This window comes from Zalophus californianus, chromosome 7 (assembly GCF_009762305.2).
Source record: "Zalophus californianus isolate mZalCal1 chromosome 7, mZalCal1.pri.v2, whole genome shotgun sequence".
Taxonomy (NCBI): domain Eukaryota; kingdom Metazoa; phylum Chordata; class Mammalia; order Carnivora; family Otariidae; genus Zalophus; species Zalophus californianus.
Window position 1 is genome coordinate 51392410 of NC_045601.1, and position 17452 is coordinate 51409861.

Here is a 17452-nt window from a genome sequence, read left to right on the forward strand (position 1 = left end):
ATTGAATTACAGGGCACAAGAGAGTTTGGCTCTGGTGTTAGGGCTGATGACTCAGCTTGTCTACCAACTCATCGGATGTTTAGCCAAAGATTGTCATCCCCAACAATGGAGCTGGAAGCTGCCACCAAGCTCTGCTTCCTGAATGGTTTCATTCCGTCTTGTGGGCTCTGATGGAAAGAAGAAAAGCAGCCAAACTTTGAGTTTTGAGAGAATGATAAGCAGAGTCTGGGGTCAAAACTCCCTTCCTCCATTACACCAAAGAACCAGGCTTCTGAAGCAGTGGGACCTTGGGTTTGTAGTCCGGAAGAGAGAGTGTCAGGCTTTGCAAACAGTTCCATCAGCAGCCCTTTGCCGAAGATCAGGCCTGGGTCACCAGCCCTACAATGCTCAGAGCTCAGTGCAGGCACTAGGGTTGGTGGGGAGTCCTGGCCCAGCTGCTTTTCTAAGAGTAAGGAAGGGACATCTGAGCCCACAGGGAGGGGCCAAGAGAGGCTATACAGACAGATGAGAGCACACCTGAGTCTGTATGGTTGACAGATCACCAAACACCTCCTGTAACAGGGGAGAAACACCAGGAACCTTGGATAAACTGAGCTCCAGATGTGTCCTCCACATTTACTAGCTGTGCAATCTTGGGTAAGTGACCCACTTTCTCTGAGGCCCAGTATCATTATCTGAAACCCAAGGCAACTGTACCAGATGTCCTCTGAAGTCCCTTCCGGCCCTGACCCTCTCTGATTCTGTAACCCAAACCATCAGCAGTGCCTCTCTGGACAGAGAAGGCGGCCCCTATGTGGAGAAAAAAGGAGGGAGCCACAGACTCCTGGAATTATGTGCAATCTGCAGAGCCCAGGCAGATTGGTTTCCACATGCACATTGCATGATATAGAAAGTTCTGCCGGCTTGGTACCAGCCTGTCCAGTGACACCAATCACTGATTAAATGTCTCAGCAACAAAAGATAATGTTATCAGCTGTCACCATTTCAGTAATAAAGTGGATGTGCAGTCAGGGAGGTGGAAATGTAATTTATCAAAATGTTATGAAACAAATGATTGTTTAGCTGTCTTTACCTTCTGCCATGGTTTTTGTAGGCACCTTTGTGTAAAATATGTGCAAAACAAATTTCACACACTTCCGGCAAAAGAGAGAATGCTGTCTCCTGCTTATCTACTGTGTGTTCCCATTAATATTAGTCATCATAACATCTGGGCAATGGTTCTTTTACTGTAAGGCTTATTTAAATATTACAGTAACACCCCACTATCAGGCATTGAACTCATTCTTGGATTTGGTTACACTATGACTTAACCCAACACACAGGGAGGCTTCGAGGACACAGCTGTCACCTGCACAGCCAAATGGCTTGTACTATGTAGACCCTTTCCCTTACCACAGCATTCCCAGCCTAAGTAACTGTACCCAGAGTGTTCTCTCAGTGACGATAGGTCCTTCTCCCGACTCCTGTCACTTGCATGGCTCTATTTAAGTGTGTTCATTTGGCCACCACTCTGCCTGGGAATGTTTGCTCTGCTGGTCATGTACACCTCTGGAGTGGATCCCAACAAATTTCTTCCTTATGGCTACACTTCTCTAGAAAATAATCCAGTTCCGGAGAGCATCCTTGAACACAAACTACTACTGGGTGTGTAGTGTGTCCTCCTAGTGAGTGAGCCCTGGGAATCACAGGGACTCCCAGGTATATTACATAGTGTGTGTGTGTGTGTGTGTGTGTGTGTGTGTGTGTGTGCGCGCGCGCGCGCGCGCGCGCGCGCACGTTAGAGCGAGACAGAGACAAAGACAGAGAGACTGTGTATATTTACTGGTTAGTTTTTTGTTTTTTTGTACAAAGAATCTGGTTTGAGGAAGCTGAGGAGACATAATCAGCATTAATGTTACTCTGTTCAAATATTCCTAAGTATCAAGGTTCTGTTTGAAAATTAAAGATCAATATTTTATGTATTTATTTTTAAAGATTTATTTATTTATTTTAGAAAGACAGAGAGAGAGATAGCACAAGTGTGAGGAACAGAGGGAGGAGAGAGAATCCCAAGCCGACTCTGCACTGAGGGTGGAGCTCAATCTCACGACCCTGAGATCACAACCTGAGCTGAAACCAAGAGTTGGATGCTCAGCTGACTGCACCACCCAGGTGCCCTAAAGATCAATATTTTATGACAAATATTCAGATCTTAATTTCAGTCCACTGGAAAAAATGGGCATAAATATCGATTTGGATTGCTGTTTTGGAGGTAAATCTTAGCTATGTGTCAAAAATGTTATATAAATATCATATGTTGTATTCATATTATTTTCAGAGCAGCAGCTAAAGATGTTGAAATGACAATTTTTGGGATATACAGATCACTGAAAACAGGTAACATAGAAAAATATGAAAGAGGGCAACTTGAGAAACAAAACGCACTTCAGGCTATAAAATCTAGACTATGTGAAATTCAGCATTCATAAAGACTGCTTAATAACAACATCACCAACAGTCACGGTAGTGGTATTTCTGATGCTACCACATGCCAGGCACAGTTTGGCCTTTATACATTAACTCATTTAATACTTACAACAACGCTAGCAGGTAGTTATTATTATGATTTCCCACTGTACAGCTGAGCATTTGCCTAAGATCTCACAGCTAGTTAGAAAGTCGGGAGACTACCCTGTAAGACACAGTTCTCTTCTTCCCATTTCCTTTCTCACTTCATCCCTAAATGGCAGGAGTGCTAATCTGATTGGTCCATCTAGTAAGTGGCCCACTTCACGTTCTCTTCCTTCTGGCTGGAGTGGTAGAGACAGTGGCATTCCTGTCTGGAGGCTCGGCTAGTTCCTTTTGCCTATCCTCCCAGGCAACCAGGTCCAGGCTAACTGGACATTGGCCATTTCTGTGTTTCTCTCTCTCATTCTGATTCTCTTCTCCTCAGGTCTGCAAATTTGATGTTGGTTTGTTTTCCTTTGTAGCCATTAATGCCAAGATCTGAGACCGGGGATTTGAGTATTGGGGGCTTAAATTGGGCAAAGCAAGTCAATGTTTTGGAGGAGCCTCTTTCGGCCTGCCTGGCTTCAGGAAAAAGGACAGTTTGTATGACAAAACCCAGCCTCCAAGGATGCTCTGCTTTTAGGTGAGACGCCAGAGCCACAGCTCACAGTCACAGCAAATTTTCTCCCTCCCTTCCTCCAACAACTATAAATTTTGACTTGATATTGTCTCTATTTCCCTAAGGTGCTTAATAAGGTTGTGGGTGGAATTCAGGTATTTCTGGATCCTCTGACCACTATCATTAAATGCATTCTTACCCTCAGTTTGCATATCCACAAAAATCCAACAGCATGGGTTTAGGATTGTCTGTCTGTTTTCAGAGAAGGGTTTGTGCTAAACCTTCATAATTCTCCCCTCCTGTATGACCAGAGGCAAAGTCTGATTGAGTAAGAACATCAGGCTCCTCTCTGGCACAACACTTCCTTCATGCTCACCTCAAGTCTTGACTGTTTTCATACAGAGTTCTGCTAACTCAACAGTCCTCATATATCAAATGCTCTCATATTAAATAATACTTGAAAATTTGGGCTTTGAATCTTGAGAATCTCTTCTCTGTTTACAACTTGATGGTCAGTTTGGAATGGTAAAGGCAATGTATTTATTCTTGAAGCCATGAATGGTAAAATATTCTTGAATTTGTCCATTTCTGATTCGCCTTTCTCTCTCTCTCCCTTTCTTTCTTTCTTTCTTTCTTTCTTTCTCTTTCTTTCTTTCTTTCTTTCTTTCTTTCTTTCTTTCTTTCTTTCTTTCTTTCTTTCTTTTCTTTTCTTTTCTTTTCTTTTCTTTTCTTTTCTTTTCTTTTCTTTTCTTTTCTTTTCTTTTCTTTTCTTTTCTTTATTTGACAGAGAGAGACACAGCGAGAGAGGGAACACAAGCAGGGGGAGTGGGAGAGGGAGAAGCAGGCTCTTCGATGCGGGGCTCGATCCCAGGACCCCGGGACCATGACCTGAGCCGAAGGCAGACGCTTAATGACTGAGTCACCCAGGCACCCCTTCGCCTTTCTTTCTGAGCGCTGGACAGTGTTACACTTCCCCACACCCTTGTAGTTAGGGGCCCTATATAACTAGTTCTTCCCAATGGGTTGTGAGTAGAAGTGTAATTTATGGACCAAAGAAAGCATTTCATTGCTGGCATGATACTTTCCAGTGTTCCCTTCCCTTGCCCCAGTGAATGTAGAGAAGGCTTCATGTTGCAGGAATAGAGCCAGAAGATGAATGGCTATCTTGCTGGATAAGGAACAGTTACCTTGGGAAGTCACACAGGTAGTGCGGTTAACTGTGTACAAGTGAGAATTTCTTTTTTTTTTTTAATGATTTTATTTATTTATTCATGAGCGACAGAGGTGGGGAGAGAGAGAGAGAGAGAGAAGCAGAGGGAGAAGCAGGCTCCCAAGGAGCAGGGAGCCCGATGCGGGACTCGATCCCAGGACCCTGGGATCATGACTTGAGCCGAAGGCAGACGCTTAACCATCTGAGCCACCCAGGCGCCCCGATAATTTCTTTTTGTGTTAAGTCGTTATGATTTGGGCTGTTTATTACTACAGCATAACTTAGCCTATTCTGATTAATACACCATGTCATATTGAAACTTTGCACTTTATTTTCATATAGTATTATTTTTAATTAGCTGCTATTTTACTGTGATTTTTTCTCTGAACTTTATTTATTACAACTGTATTGAGATTATAATCGACATATGGTGAACTGTACATATTTAAAGTACACAATTGATGAGCTTTGACATATGTGTACACCCATGAAATCATCATCACAATTTGGTTAGTGAACGTATCCATCACTTGAAAAAGTTTTCTTGTGCCCCATTGTGATCCTTGTCTCTCTGTCTTTCTTGTCCCTACTCTCTCAATCCCAAACAAGACCTGCTTTCTATCACTATACATTTTCAAGAATTTTATATAAATGGAATTTATAATATGTACTTTTTTTTGGTCTGCCTTCTTTTGCTCAGCACATGTTGTTTGGATTCTGCCATATTGTTGCATGCAATAGTAGTACTTTCTTTGTAATTTCTAGTTGTGCCATTGTATGGCTGTACCACAATTTGTTTATTCGTTTACCTTTTGAAAGACATTTGAGCTCTTACCAGTTTTTGGTTATTCCAGATAAAACTGTTGTGAACAACAATGTGCAAGTCTTAATATGGACATATGCTTTACTTCTCTTGGGTACCTACTTAGGAGTGGAATGGCTGGGTTGTATGGTAGGAGTAGGTTTAGCTTTTTAAGAAACTACCAAAAGGTTTCCCAAAGTCTTGTACCATCTTACATTCCCACCATCAATATGGTATGGTCTGACCTTTAATTTTGATGAAATGATTATTCTATCTCAAGTTCACAGCTTTATTCCCAATGTTGTTAACTTGGGTTCTTGATACTTCTTGCAATAATGTCTTAACTGGCACTCCTCCTTCAGATAAATTGAGGTTGTCAGATAGGAACTCTGTGCACCTCCTCCCACCACTTATAAACTTAGCTCTATCAGTACCAATCATTCCCACCTTGCCTCCTGTCAGAGCAGGGGAGCTGTGTTTCCACCTCCTTCTGGTTAAGTCCCTCTCTCCCTGTGACACCCTGCCCTGGACCCCATTCTTCTTCTCTGAAGCCCCACCCTGTCAGCCATCTTTCTTCTCTCTGCTCTCATCTGCTTTTATCATTGTATTGTACTTGCCCCTCAGCCTAATAATATGGTCAGTTTTTGCCTATCTTTAAGAAATAAAACAAAGACTATCTTGTGACCCCTTATTGTCCTCTAGATATTACCCTATCTCTCTTCTTTCATTTAAAGTTAAATTTATTGGGGGAAAAATGGGGAAATTTCCATTTCCTCTTCAGGTCACTGCAATCTAGCTTTCATCTTGCTCTCCACTGAAGCTGCTTTCCCTTAGATTCTCATGACCAACATGTTCCTAAATCTAACATTTTCTAAATCCTCTCTTACTTAACCTCTGGGCAGACTTTATGCAACTTGGTCACTACCTTCTTAAAACATTTTTCCTCTTGGTTTTCCAAGGGTCTCCCTCGGATGTTCCTCCTTGGTCTCCTATTTTCTTTTGCTTTCCTGCATTGTACTGTCCTATATTATTGTGCCCAGACTGTGACCTTGGCCTCTCTTCATTCCTTCCCATAGCTTCACTTCTACCTTAATTTAAGACTGATAATTACCAAAATGTTGTCTCCATCCCAGACATCTTTGTAAGCTTCAAAGTCACTAGCTTCCTGTAAATAACTATCCTACGGATCCTGAAATGTAATATGTAGAAACTTGATTCACCAACCTCTTCCTCAAATCTGCCTCTCCCCCTATGTTCCCATCTCAGTGAATCCACCCAGTTGAATATCCTCAACCCCTAAACTGTTCCTCAGTCCCCACAATCATTCACTGAGTTAGACACACTCTACTTCTTTGAAATCCCTCAAGTTCATCTTCTTTTCCCCACCCTTTTTGCCCTTCTTAGCTCAGGCTCACATCACTGTTGACCGGGATTGCTGCAACCAGCCTCCAAAGTGTTCTCTTGGCTTTCAGTCTTTCCCACCTTCAATCCATTTCCAAAACTTCTCTTTGTAATCTGGCTCCTGCCTCTCTCTCCAGACTTACCTCCTGCTACTTCCTCTCTGAGCTCTCAATCTTATACACTCCAGCCATATTGAATGGCATACATTTCCCTAAATGGGCCACACTTTTGTACTTCACATTGTCCCCTTGGTCTGAAATGACCCCCTTCCATGTCCTTTGCCATGCAAACTTCTTCTGTTCTTCTGGACTCGGCTCAGTATTGCCGCTCTAGTGGAGTCTTCCATAGGATTTCTCTAACCTTCCTGCGGGATCCTTGCCAGTCTGTATTTACTTTTATTATTGTAATTTTGCTCTCTGAGCTGTGACTGTTACCTTAGATGGCAAAAGAGACTTTGCAGATGGGATTAAGTTAAGGATTTTTAGATGGGGCGGTTTTCCTGGATGACCTGGGCAGGCCCTACATGTAGTCCTAAATTTCCTTAAAAGGGGGAGATTTGACACAAAAGATGGAGAAAGGGGCCACTGGCTAAGGAATGCTACTCTAAAAGATGGAAAAGGTAAGGAAACCGATTCTCTCTCTAGAACCTCCAGAGGGAGTTTAGCCTTGCTGACACCTTGATTTCAGCCCAGTGAAATTTATTTCAGACTTCTGATCTCCGTAACTATGAAGAATAAAAATGTGTATTTTTTTAAGACTTTATTTATTCATTTGAGAGAGAGAGCAAGAGTGGGAGGGGGCAGAGGGAGAAGAAGACTCCCCGCCAAGTAGGGAGTCTGATGAGGGCTCCATCCCAGGACCCTGAGATCATGACCTGAGCTCAAGGCAGATGCTTAGCCAATGGAGCCACCCAGGCACCTGTAAATGTGTATTGTTTAAAGCTATCAAGTTTGTGTTCATTTGTTACAGCAGCAATAGAAAACTAATATCCCGGGGCATGCAGGACCCTTCATGCCTTAGAGGGTCCTGCTCTAGGACTCTTCCAGCTGTGTTCCTTCTCTTGGGGTGAATCTATGTCCCCACATCTAGGCCAGGCATCAGGTATCCAGTCCAGAATTCTTTACTCAAGAAATTTTTACTCAAGGTCTATTTCCAGGCCTAAATATTTCTTTCCCCAAGTTTGTCCTTTTGAGACAGACTGCTGGTGGGCTCATGCCTGGATCTGAAAGGTATTCAAGGGAGCAACTGTTTGTGGAGGTGAGCCACTCTGTAAGACAGTAGAATGAAGGGCACAAGGATGGAAGCTAGGAGACCAGAGAAAGGCTTCTATAGTAATTCAGGCAAGAGATGATGATAGTGGTGGAGATGGTAAGAAAAGGCTGGACTCTAGATATATTTTGGAAAGTAAAGATAATAGGCTCTGCTGCTACATTGACTAGGAGGTATGAGAGAAAGAGAACGGTAAGTGTGATTCCAAAGTTTCTGGCCTGAACACCTGGAAAGATGACATTGCCATTAACCTAGATAGTAAGAAAGGGAAAAAGAGTAGGTTCTTGGGGTAAAAGATCAGTGGCCCAATTTTAAATGTAGGATATTTTGGATGCCCATTACACAGCATTACACAGTGAATCTTGCCCTTCTTAAAGACTGTCTTCCAGCAACTAGCATAGGGTCTTGAAATAGGAGATTGTTAATATTTGATAAGTCAGATGAATATGTGACATTCCTCCATAGAAGTATTTCAAGATCTATTCACACTTTTATATCCTCACATAGTCAAGTTGGTTAATTTGAATCCTATTGACATTACACAGCTTTGCCAACTGCGTAAGTCAGGATATTAACAACCTGATTGTTTAATATCTTCTTGTTCTTGGCTCTCTCAAACATTTTGATTAGGACTAGGGCTAAAGTTGAATATTAATACCAAATGGATTAAAGTCAGATCCACGGTCCCTGTGTTATTATCCCAGTGTTGAACTTTCTTAATTCACTGATAGCAAGGAATTTTTCTCTGTAATTATAAAATGTATAATAATATTGACTTCTTTGTTCCATCTCTGAAATTCTATTGTTTTTCTCCACCACGTGTTTGGAAATGTTTACAGCCAGAGCTTTTGTTATTTCAGGATGCTTGAATGCATTCTAGATACTAATAGTGCCTGAAAGTGTCTGATGATGCTGAATAGTCTATGAAGGTTAGTTCTTTAGAAAATGTTAATTTGATGAATGAGCAATAATGCTGATCTTCCTGGCTCTAAATTTACAGACACTATAAAACCATTTGTCTGTAAAACTTAGCATATTTCATAGTGTTAAAAAGGTCAGATCTCTGTTGCAAGATGTTGGAGACTAGGTTGTTCATGCACATTCTTTTGTATCTTCTATAATCAAGCTATTTTTCCCCTTTACTCTCCTGAAGTTTCTCTTGTCAAGTTCACCAATGATATTGACATTAAAAAATCTATAGTCATTATTTTTAATCCTTATTTTACTTATCTTCTCAGCAACATTTGGCACAGTTGACTGCTTCATCCTTAAGCACCGTTTCTTCTTTATTTTGGATCATTGTGCTCTCTTGGTGCAATGGTTAATTTTATGTGTCAACATGACTAAACCACAGGATGCACAGACATTTGGTCAAGCCTTATTCCTGAGTTGTTTTTGGATGGGATTAACATTTGCTGGTAGAATGAATAAATAGATTGCCTTCACTAATGTAGGTAGGCCTCATCCAATCAACTGAAGGCCAGAAAAGAATAAAAGGGCTAAGTAAGAGGGAATTTCTGTTGCCTGAATGTCTTGAGCTGGAGCATTGGTCTTTTCCTGCATTTGGTATCAAATTGAAGCATCAATTCTTCTTGGGTCTTGAGCCCATGGGCTCTCCTGGTTCTCAGGCCTTTGGAGACAGACTGGAACAATACCATCAGCTTTCTTGTGTCTCTGGCTTTTTGACAAGAGATCTTGGGACTTCTCAACCTTGAAAATTGCATGAGCCAACTCTTTGTAATAAATCTCTCTCTCTATGTGTGTGTGTTTATTTGCCGTAGGTCGTCTCCTTCACTAGAATGTAACACTATGAGCACAGAAACTTTTTGTCTATTTTGTTCACTTCTGTATTACCAGCCTTGGAATTGTGTCTAGCAAACAGTAGGCACTCAACAAATATTTGTGGACGGTAGGAAAAAAAATTGCTTGTGGGATTTTCCTAAGGCCTAAGATCAATAACAACTTGTGCTAGTGTGCATATTTCTTCACAGATGCTCAGAGCATGTCCACATATGTTATTTTATTTATCCTCACATCACCCTGTAAGAAGGGGAGGAGGGGAACCATTTAACTATAACTCAGAGCCGTTGTTGGAATTGGAATGTTTAGTCCTTGGGAATCTTAATGCCCTGTGTTTTGAAGATATGAGCACCTCAAAAGGGCTGCGGGACATACCTTCACTTACCGCATGAACACAATGTATCTTAGAATCCTGTCTTTGAAGAATTTATTTTATTTTATAAGGCTGTGCATTTTGCTACAAGAATTGGCCAGCAAGAATATACTCAGTCAATATGAATTTTAAACATTTAAAATTCTTTCCAGACTGGAAAAGCTACAACTAAAAGTTGTGGTTTCAGAACTCATAAGTGCACTCATGTGGTAAGAGGAAGGAATGGTTTCAGATATCCTCTGGAGTTTGTCTTCTGAACCCAGAAACCAAGGAGTAGATTAATTTGCACAGATAACACCAGTAACCCTTTGGTGTCCTATGAATACTGTTAATGTGACTATCTTACTCCCTCTCAGCCCCCCCCCCTCAAATGTGTATTAGGTATTTCAGTGACAATTTATGAACAACGTGCAAATGCATATGGTTTTCTACATTAAGATTTCATTGGAGGGAGATGATACATAATGAACTTTTTAAGTAAAAGTACTAATATTCCAGCTCTTAAATAGTAATCAGGTAGTCACATGCCCCAAATTACATTTTTATTATGTGTTTACTTGTGTACAAAATATGTTGTAATTTACTGATGCATGTGCAGCAAAATATACTATCACATACAACAAAAATACACCTTTTATTCTTCTTCCCCCGCCCCGAAAATGGCAACACTGTTTTGGCAGTTCAGCAGCTAAAAATAAAGTGCTATAATTAAGCAGTATTGGAATGTCTTCACTTGACAATGTGATGTACAATTTGAGTATACAACCACATCTTTGTTAGTTTTTTCACAGAACAGGAAATCCCACATCCTGACCTGAACACCTCCAGAAGATACAAAGATTTGTATATATATGTACACATGTATACACTGTATATGTAAAGTGCCAAAGAGCCTCTTTGTCTTTTGAGTTTGATGTATTTATGTTTATTCTTGCTTTCTTTCTTTCCAAAGTCAGAATCACACTACTGGGATCTCTGAGTTCAGCAGCAGGCACCGAGAAGCTCACTAAAGGCTGGCTTGTTGTGGGTGTGGTGTTGGTGAGAGGCCGGAGGGAGCCTTCAGACCTCACTGGGGGACCTAGAACGGAAGGGCACTTTGGACTGGAAACAGCCACAGAACAGGAGCCACAGGGCACGCTGAATCTCCTGGTTGCGGAAGGCATAGATGATAGGATTGATCATGGAGTTGTAGGTGGCGGGCAGCAGGGTGGCGTAGGTATAGACTGCCGGGTCCTCGCGGCTGCCTACCACGCAGTAGATGGCGAAGGGCAGCCAACTGGCGCCAAAAGTGCCCAGCACCACAGCCAGGGTACCCACACCCTTTCTGGTGGCTGCGAGGTGGGGCGGCGCCAGGCAGTGCTGCTGCAGCGCGATCTGGTGTGCGTGGCGCCAGACCACCTGGCAGATGCGCACGTACAGGTGCAGCATGATGCCAAAGACCGCAAAGAACGCGGCGGAGAGCAGCGCCACGTGGCTGCGTGTCAGCGGGCGCACCACGCTGCAGGTGGCGCGCTCTGCTAGGCAGTTCCAGCCGAGCACCGGCAGCAACCCGAGGCCTAGGGACACCGTCCAGGTGGCGGCGAGCAGGAAGTGCACTCCCAGCAGGGTCCGCCGCGAGTAGTAGGTGAGCGCGTTGTAGAGAGACAGGTAGCGGTCCACCGTGATGGCCAGCAGGCTGCTGACCGAGGCAGCGAAGGAGGCCACGAGGAAGCCTACCGTGAGCAGGCTCACCGTCTCTGAGGGCACCACGTACTGGAACACGAAGTGAAGGATGAGGCCGCAGCCCGCCAGCAGGTCGGCGGTGGCCAGGCTGCCCACCAGCACGAACATGGGCGTGCGCAGCGCGGGGGTGGACGCGATTAGCGCCACTACCAGCGCGTTTTCGCCTGCGATCACCGTCCCCGACACGCACAGGAGCACGTCCCAAGGATTCACCGCCGACAGCAGCAGCCCTGGCGGCCCGGCCGGCAGCTGAGAAGACAGCTCCAGGGACACGTTAGCCGCGCCGCCGCCCCCCAGCGCCGCCGCCGCAGGGGGCCCCCATTCACCGCTGTCCCGCGCCCCTGCCGCTGTGGCCGCCGCCGCCGCTCCCTCGGCCGTCACTGCCACCACCTGGGACTCGTTCAGCGAGGAGGCGCTCGCGTTCATCGCGGCCTCTGGCTGCACCCTGCGTGGAAAAGGGAGAGCAAGGGTCAGGTGTGTGGTTCAAACCTCCAGGGAACTTCCCCGGGTGCCTGGCTCATATTGCTCATCCCACCCGAAGACCCCAGAGCGGAGCGAGGAAACAGTATTGTTTTATTTAATTAATTACCTGTTGAGTGACTGAGCGAACGTGTGAGTGAAATGCACACGAATGCCCGCAGAAATAGAGCTGAGTTTTTGCACAAAAGTGTACACGGATAACATGCACTCGCCTGCACACAGATCAGTCCCGTAAGTGTGCCTGTAATTGCACACGCACCCGTTTGCCCCGAGCTACGGGTATCAGCCTTCGCGAGTCCCGCCTCGGCTCCCGCCGAGGGGGTTAGGCGTTTTCCTAAACTGGGCGGCGGAGTCGCTGTCCGCGGTGCTGAAATCGAAGTTTCTGAGGTTGCGGAATCCAGCGGGCCCTGAAGGCCACAGAGGTCCCTGGGAAAGGAGTTTTGGGGAGGGAAGCTGGGTGTCTGTGTATTGGGGGGATGTGGAGCCAAGCGTGGCCCCATTTCTCCGGCTTTAAGGACTCATCCCCTGGCCATCCTTCACCCCTTCCCCACTCCACACCCTCAAAGTTCCTCTCGGGAGCCGGGCTGCTCACCTGGGGAGTCAGGGCTTCAGGAAGTCGCTGATCATGAGCGCTGCGGCGGGGCGCCAGGCTGCGCTTCCCGCGCGGTCTGAGCCTATGCCTGCGGGGTGGTCGGGCCCGCGCGGAGCAGAGCGCCGGGCGCCTGTGGCTGTGCGGGCGCCGCCGAGAGTGACAGACACAGTCAGAGGCAGAAAAGGCGGCTAGGAGTAGCGCGCCCGCTGGAGACTGACAGGCAGGGCGCGGTGACGTCAGGCTCTCGGCTCCTGGGTGCGAGGCGGCACTCACTCTGCTCCACCGCCCATCGCTAACCCCCCACCCCCGTCTCTCCTCCCCCAAAATACGTGTCAGAGGGTTCAAGGAGGGAGGAGAAGCCGGAGCGGCCGCTTCCAGTCCAGAACGTCCAGGAATGGGATGAGGGACCGAGGAGAGGGAGAGAGGAATGAAGTCTTTGAGGAGGGTGAGCTGGGAGGGGAGGGACCAGGTGTGAGCTGCTCGGCCGGGCCGCGTAGCCCACGGTCAAAGGTCACTGAGAAGCTCAGGTCGAAGTACGCGCCCTTGAGAAAGGGGAGGTAAGAGCAGGGAGGTCTGACCACAGAGTTGCTACCTTTAAAAAAGATGCAGTACTGTGTTGAGAGCAGGAATGAATGAACTAGGGGGAAAATGAGCTTTCTGAGAGGATGTTTGTGGTACTGGGTGTCAGTTGAATAGAGCCAGAGGAGAAATGTAGAATTGAAGAAAGAGAGAAAAGATGGGACATTTGAGGAGAACAGCCTTTTTGGAAGTTACCTGTGCAATTCCTCTCTCTCTCTTTCCCTCCGTTCCTTCCTCTCCCACCCACTGTTTTTCTGGAACTCTATACAGCAGGTTTCACCATGATTTCCCAGCTCACTGTTTCCCAATTTCAGTGTGGATAGTGCCCTTGGAACTTGCTCTTCAATTAAATACCAGGTCTGTGTCTTGTTAGAAAAGAAGAAAACAGCAAAATGTGATTTACTTTCCTGGCAACAGACTTTGCCCTGTTAATTAGTACCCTATAAAACAAATTACAGGATGAAAATAGTGATAACTCAGCTGCACCAGACTTCAGTAGGCAGGAGTTTTATTTTCAGCCCAGATAAATCATCCCTTTGGTTTAAAGGTGTTTTGTTTTGTCAGTAAAATACAAGTAGTAGACTTCTTCTTTTATTCAATCAATCAGAATCTCCAATAGTTGTACTTGGGCAAAAGGTGAAATAATTGACTCCTTCGAAGGCTCTAAAATAAATGATTGAATGTTGGCATGATGGCATAATACCGAGGTCACAGCCATGACTTTCAGGGACCACATGCTCTGGGTAAAGTGAAAATAGACAACATGTGCTATTGGTGCTTCCCCTACTTTTCCCTCTTCCCTTTCCTCGCTTCACTTTCCCTCTAGCCCCATGGGCTCTACAAGGAAAAAACAAAACAAACAAAATAAAACTCAGGCTGTGTACAGGCTGGGGTGGGAGGTAGATTTTTACCCTGGCTTTTTCTCTCTAAACATAACCCCCAAGTCCAGACTCCTTCTGGACACCCTGCCTCAATGCAGCTGAACTTAAACTAGAGGGAAAAAAGACAACCATAGGACCATTCAATTCTTTGCTGCAATAGCCAGTGTGGACAATAGAATGAGTTTATACACAATTTCTCTACGTTGGAAGTTTATAAAATTCTCCAACCACCATTTTCGTGAATCCCCAAACTGACTGAAGTTCTAAGTTTCTGAAAAGAGTCATTTTGAATTTCAGTAAAAGACTCTCATGTAAAAGCCAAGAATGTTATTTCAGAGCTGTCAAGTGAACAGCCAAACCACTGTAACAACATGTTAATTATAAATTTTCCAGACAATCAGATAAAGGCCCAAGAGGAGGGGAATCCTTCTTAATGTCTATATGTGTTACATTTTTACATGCCACAATGCAGCAGAAAGTGTGAGATTCAACCTGAACAAAGAGGGTGTTTTGTACACCCTCAGGCTTTCACCATTGCCAATAGTGGAATTTTTGGTGGTTTCAGGAGGAAGATAGTACATGTAGAATTATGTACATAGATGCAGGTTGAGGGTTTGTAGGCTGTCTTTTCATCATGCCAGTCTGTGGTTACCGCTTTCAGATGCTAGGTTGAACCTTGAAAGCAGACAGAACACGTTCTTTCAAGCTCCTCCTTATCTCCCCCATGCCAACTCATCTCCTGGGAGACAGAGATGGGAAAGAAGAAACGTTATGTGGTTCATTAGCTATGAATGAATATTACACATACTTCGTTACCTACTCTCCTAACAGCTCCTCACAAGTATCTGCCCTTCCAGTGGTCTTCTAAAATGTTCAGCCTATGAGCCATATGACATTTTCCATCCCAGCCCAGCTTATGGGAGGAGATTGACACCTGACCCAAGGCTAAATAAGACCAGCCATCCTTTGCTGAACTGGTGACCAGATTCCTCTTCTTGAAAATTTGAACTAAGACACTTTGTGACTAGGGTCAATCAATGTTGACTTTGGATGTAAAAGATCATTACAGGTTAGGGCTGGAGCGCTCACGTTGAGCCTTGTGTGAAATGAGTAATCAGAGGAAGCCAGGTGCAATGAAAGAATAAAGCAGATGTGCAGAGACGAACAGAGATGAAGATCAAATGACTGAGAGATGGAGGGGATGACTTTAGTCACTGAGTGTCTAGTTCCTGACTCTGGGAGTCTGGATCTCTAGATGCCTTGAAATTGCCATTTGTGTCTCTACTACAAACCTTCCTAATCTTGAGCTACCTTGAGTGAATTTCTGTTCTGTAATCACTGGTACTTGATGAAATGTATTATTCATCTACCAGCTTGTCTAGTTCTGGTTATGTTTTGGGGCATGCAAAATTTGGTTTCTGGCTTGTAGTCACGGGTTAAATTCATCCTTGCCAACCCTGTGACATGCCCATCATATCCTCTGGTGCCTTTCTATTCTAGCACTATCTAAGCACTAACATGAGAATGCTTTCCTTGTCTGAGGTTATGCCCAGAAATTACAACCTCTCAATTACAACTCTTTCTCTGGCTCCCCTGGGTAACTCTTGCCCATTTCAGCCTAAGCCAGTGGTTCCCAAGACTGGCTGTGCATTAGAATTACCTAGAAAGCTTTTAAAAAACTATTCATTCCTGGATCCCTCACCCAAAGATTCTGATTCATTTGATCTAGAGTGAGGACTGAGCATCAAATTTTCTAAAGAAAATTTTCTCTAATAGAAAGCCAGGGTTGAGAACACTTGTCTAAGCAATTGTACAATCTCCTTCCTTATCAGTTTAGCTTGCAGCAAAACTCCTGAAATGGTGGATTGGAGTTTGGAATGATTGCAACAAAGGAGTTTTAGCAACAATCCAGTCACTTAATTTCAGATTTAAAGCACTAGCCAGATATCCTCTGCAAACTTAATTTTCCACACCCAAAAGAACCTCCATTATGGCCCAAGATGATTGCTGACACTTGGTTCCCTTTTGGCTCAGATGAATTCAATGCCTCCCATCAGGGAAATCTAAACTCTGGTTGCCCTGGGCCCTCTATTTTTCTGTAACTCTCTCGGGATGCCTCAACATCTGTCTCCTTCTTTGTTCTGTGTTCACAGTCGTTTCCCAGGTGTGCCTTCTCCTGGCCCAGATTTTTGCAAATCAATTCTGTTTTACAAAATTAGAGCTGCAGTCAGTCAAACTGTCTAAACCTTATAAAACTAAGTTGGAAAGACCCAAGCTAGCAATTCTGGCCCATGTCTCTGGGCATCTGCAGACATCCTACCTATACACACACACACACACACACACACTCGCTCTATGTGGTTCTTAGAAACAAGCAATATAGTTTTCTACTGGAAAGTATAAGTCTATTTGGTAGTACACAGATACTTATGCTGACAGCTCAGGAAGAGAGCAGGTGTTTAGTGAGATGTATGAAGCTGTTATTAAGAAAGATTGTTGCTGAAAGAGGCAGCAATCACAAAGGACCATTGAATAGCCTACATTGTTTGTCCAGATCCAGGATATTGGATGGAGTGTAATCTTTTGGGGACACATGTTAAGACAGTTGAATGATATTCAAAATATCTTAATTTCTCTGCTCTCACCTGTCTCCAGGCACTGGAAATGTGTCATGATGCCCAAAGTACCTACCTACTGCTTCAGCGTGTCCAAACACATTATGGATATTCCTGCTTCATGCCAAGTGCGTAGCCTTTCCTCCAAAGGGCTGTCATTCTGGGAGGTCAGCATAACCTGATGTTCCCACCAAATTTAGGAAAGGAGCAGACCACAATTATTATCGTTACATGTCCACAAAATGCAAAACATTGTGCAGGACAGTTGAAATTTTTTATTTAATTCAGTGGTGAGCAACATTTTTTTTTTTTTTTTTTTTTTTGGCCGAGAAACAAATTAGGAAAGATAGTAGCATTTAAAGACATATGTCCTTTTTCATAAAGAGCAAAAATAACTTTCATGGAGTTCCATGGAGATATGTATAATGTTACAAGTTAGATTCTGTTAGACTAGATTAGTACTGACTTAGCATGAGAATGACAAAGTTGGCTCTGCTGGTATTTTTGAAAAGTAACACAGAAGAAATCTTCTAATTTGCCATGCCCTACATTTTCAAAGTGCTTTGGACCTCACACAGCAAGTTCATACTCTTTATCTTATATCTTTCTTTAAAACAATTAC

At 44.1% G+C, this 17452-nt stretch overlaps 1 protein-coding gene across 1 annotated transcript; it reads right to left on the reverse strand.

The window, feature by feature from the left end:
• Positions 1–10043: 10043 nt before the first annotated feature.
• On the reverse strand, positions 10044–12893 carry GPR6 (G protein-coupled receptor 6). Its single transcript, XM_027603031.2, has 2 exons — positions 12756–12893; positions 10044–12128 (listed from the first exon to the last, which is right to left on the reverse strand). The coding sequence occupies exon 2, from the start codon at positions 12107–12109 to the stop codon at positions 11021–11023; it is 1089 nt and encodes a 362-aa protein (XP_027458832.1). The 5' UTR covers positions 12110–12128; positions 12756–12893; the 3' UTR covers positions 10044–11020.
• Between the last annotated feature and the right edge of the window lie 4559 nt (positions 12894–17452).

Coding starts and splice junctions, on each gene's coding strand:
- GPR6 (XM_027603031.2), bottom strand. CDS start 12,109: ATGAACGCGAGCGCCTCCTCGCTGAACGAGTCCCAGGTGGTGGCAGTG.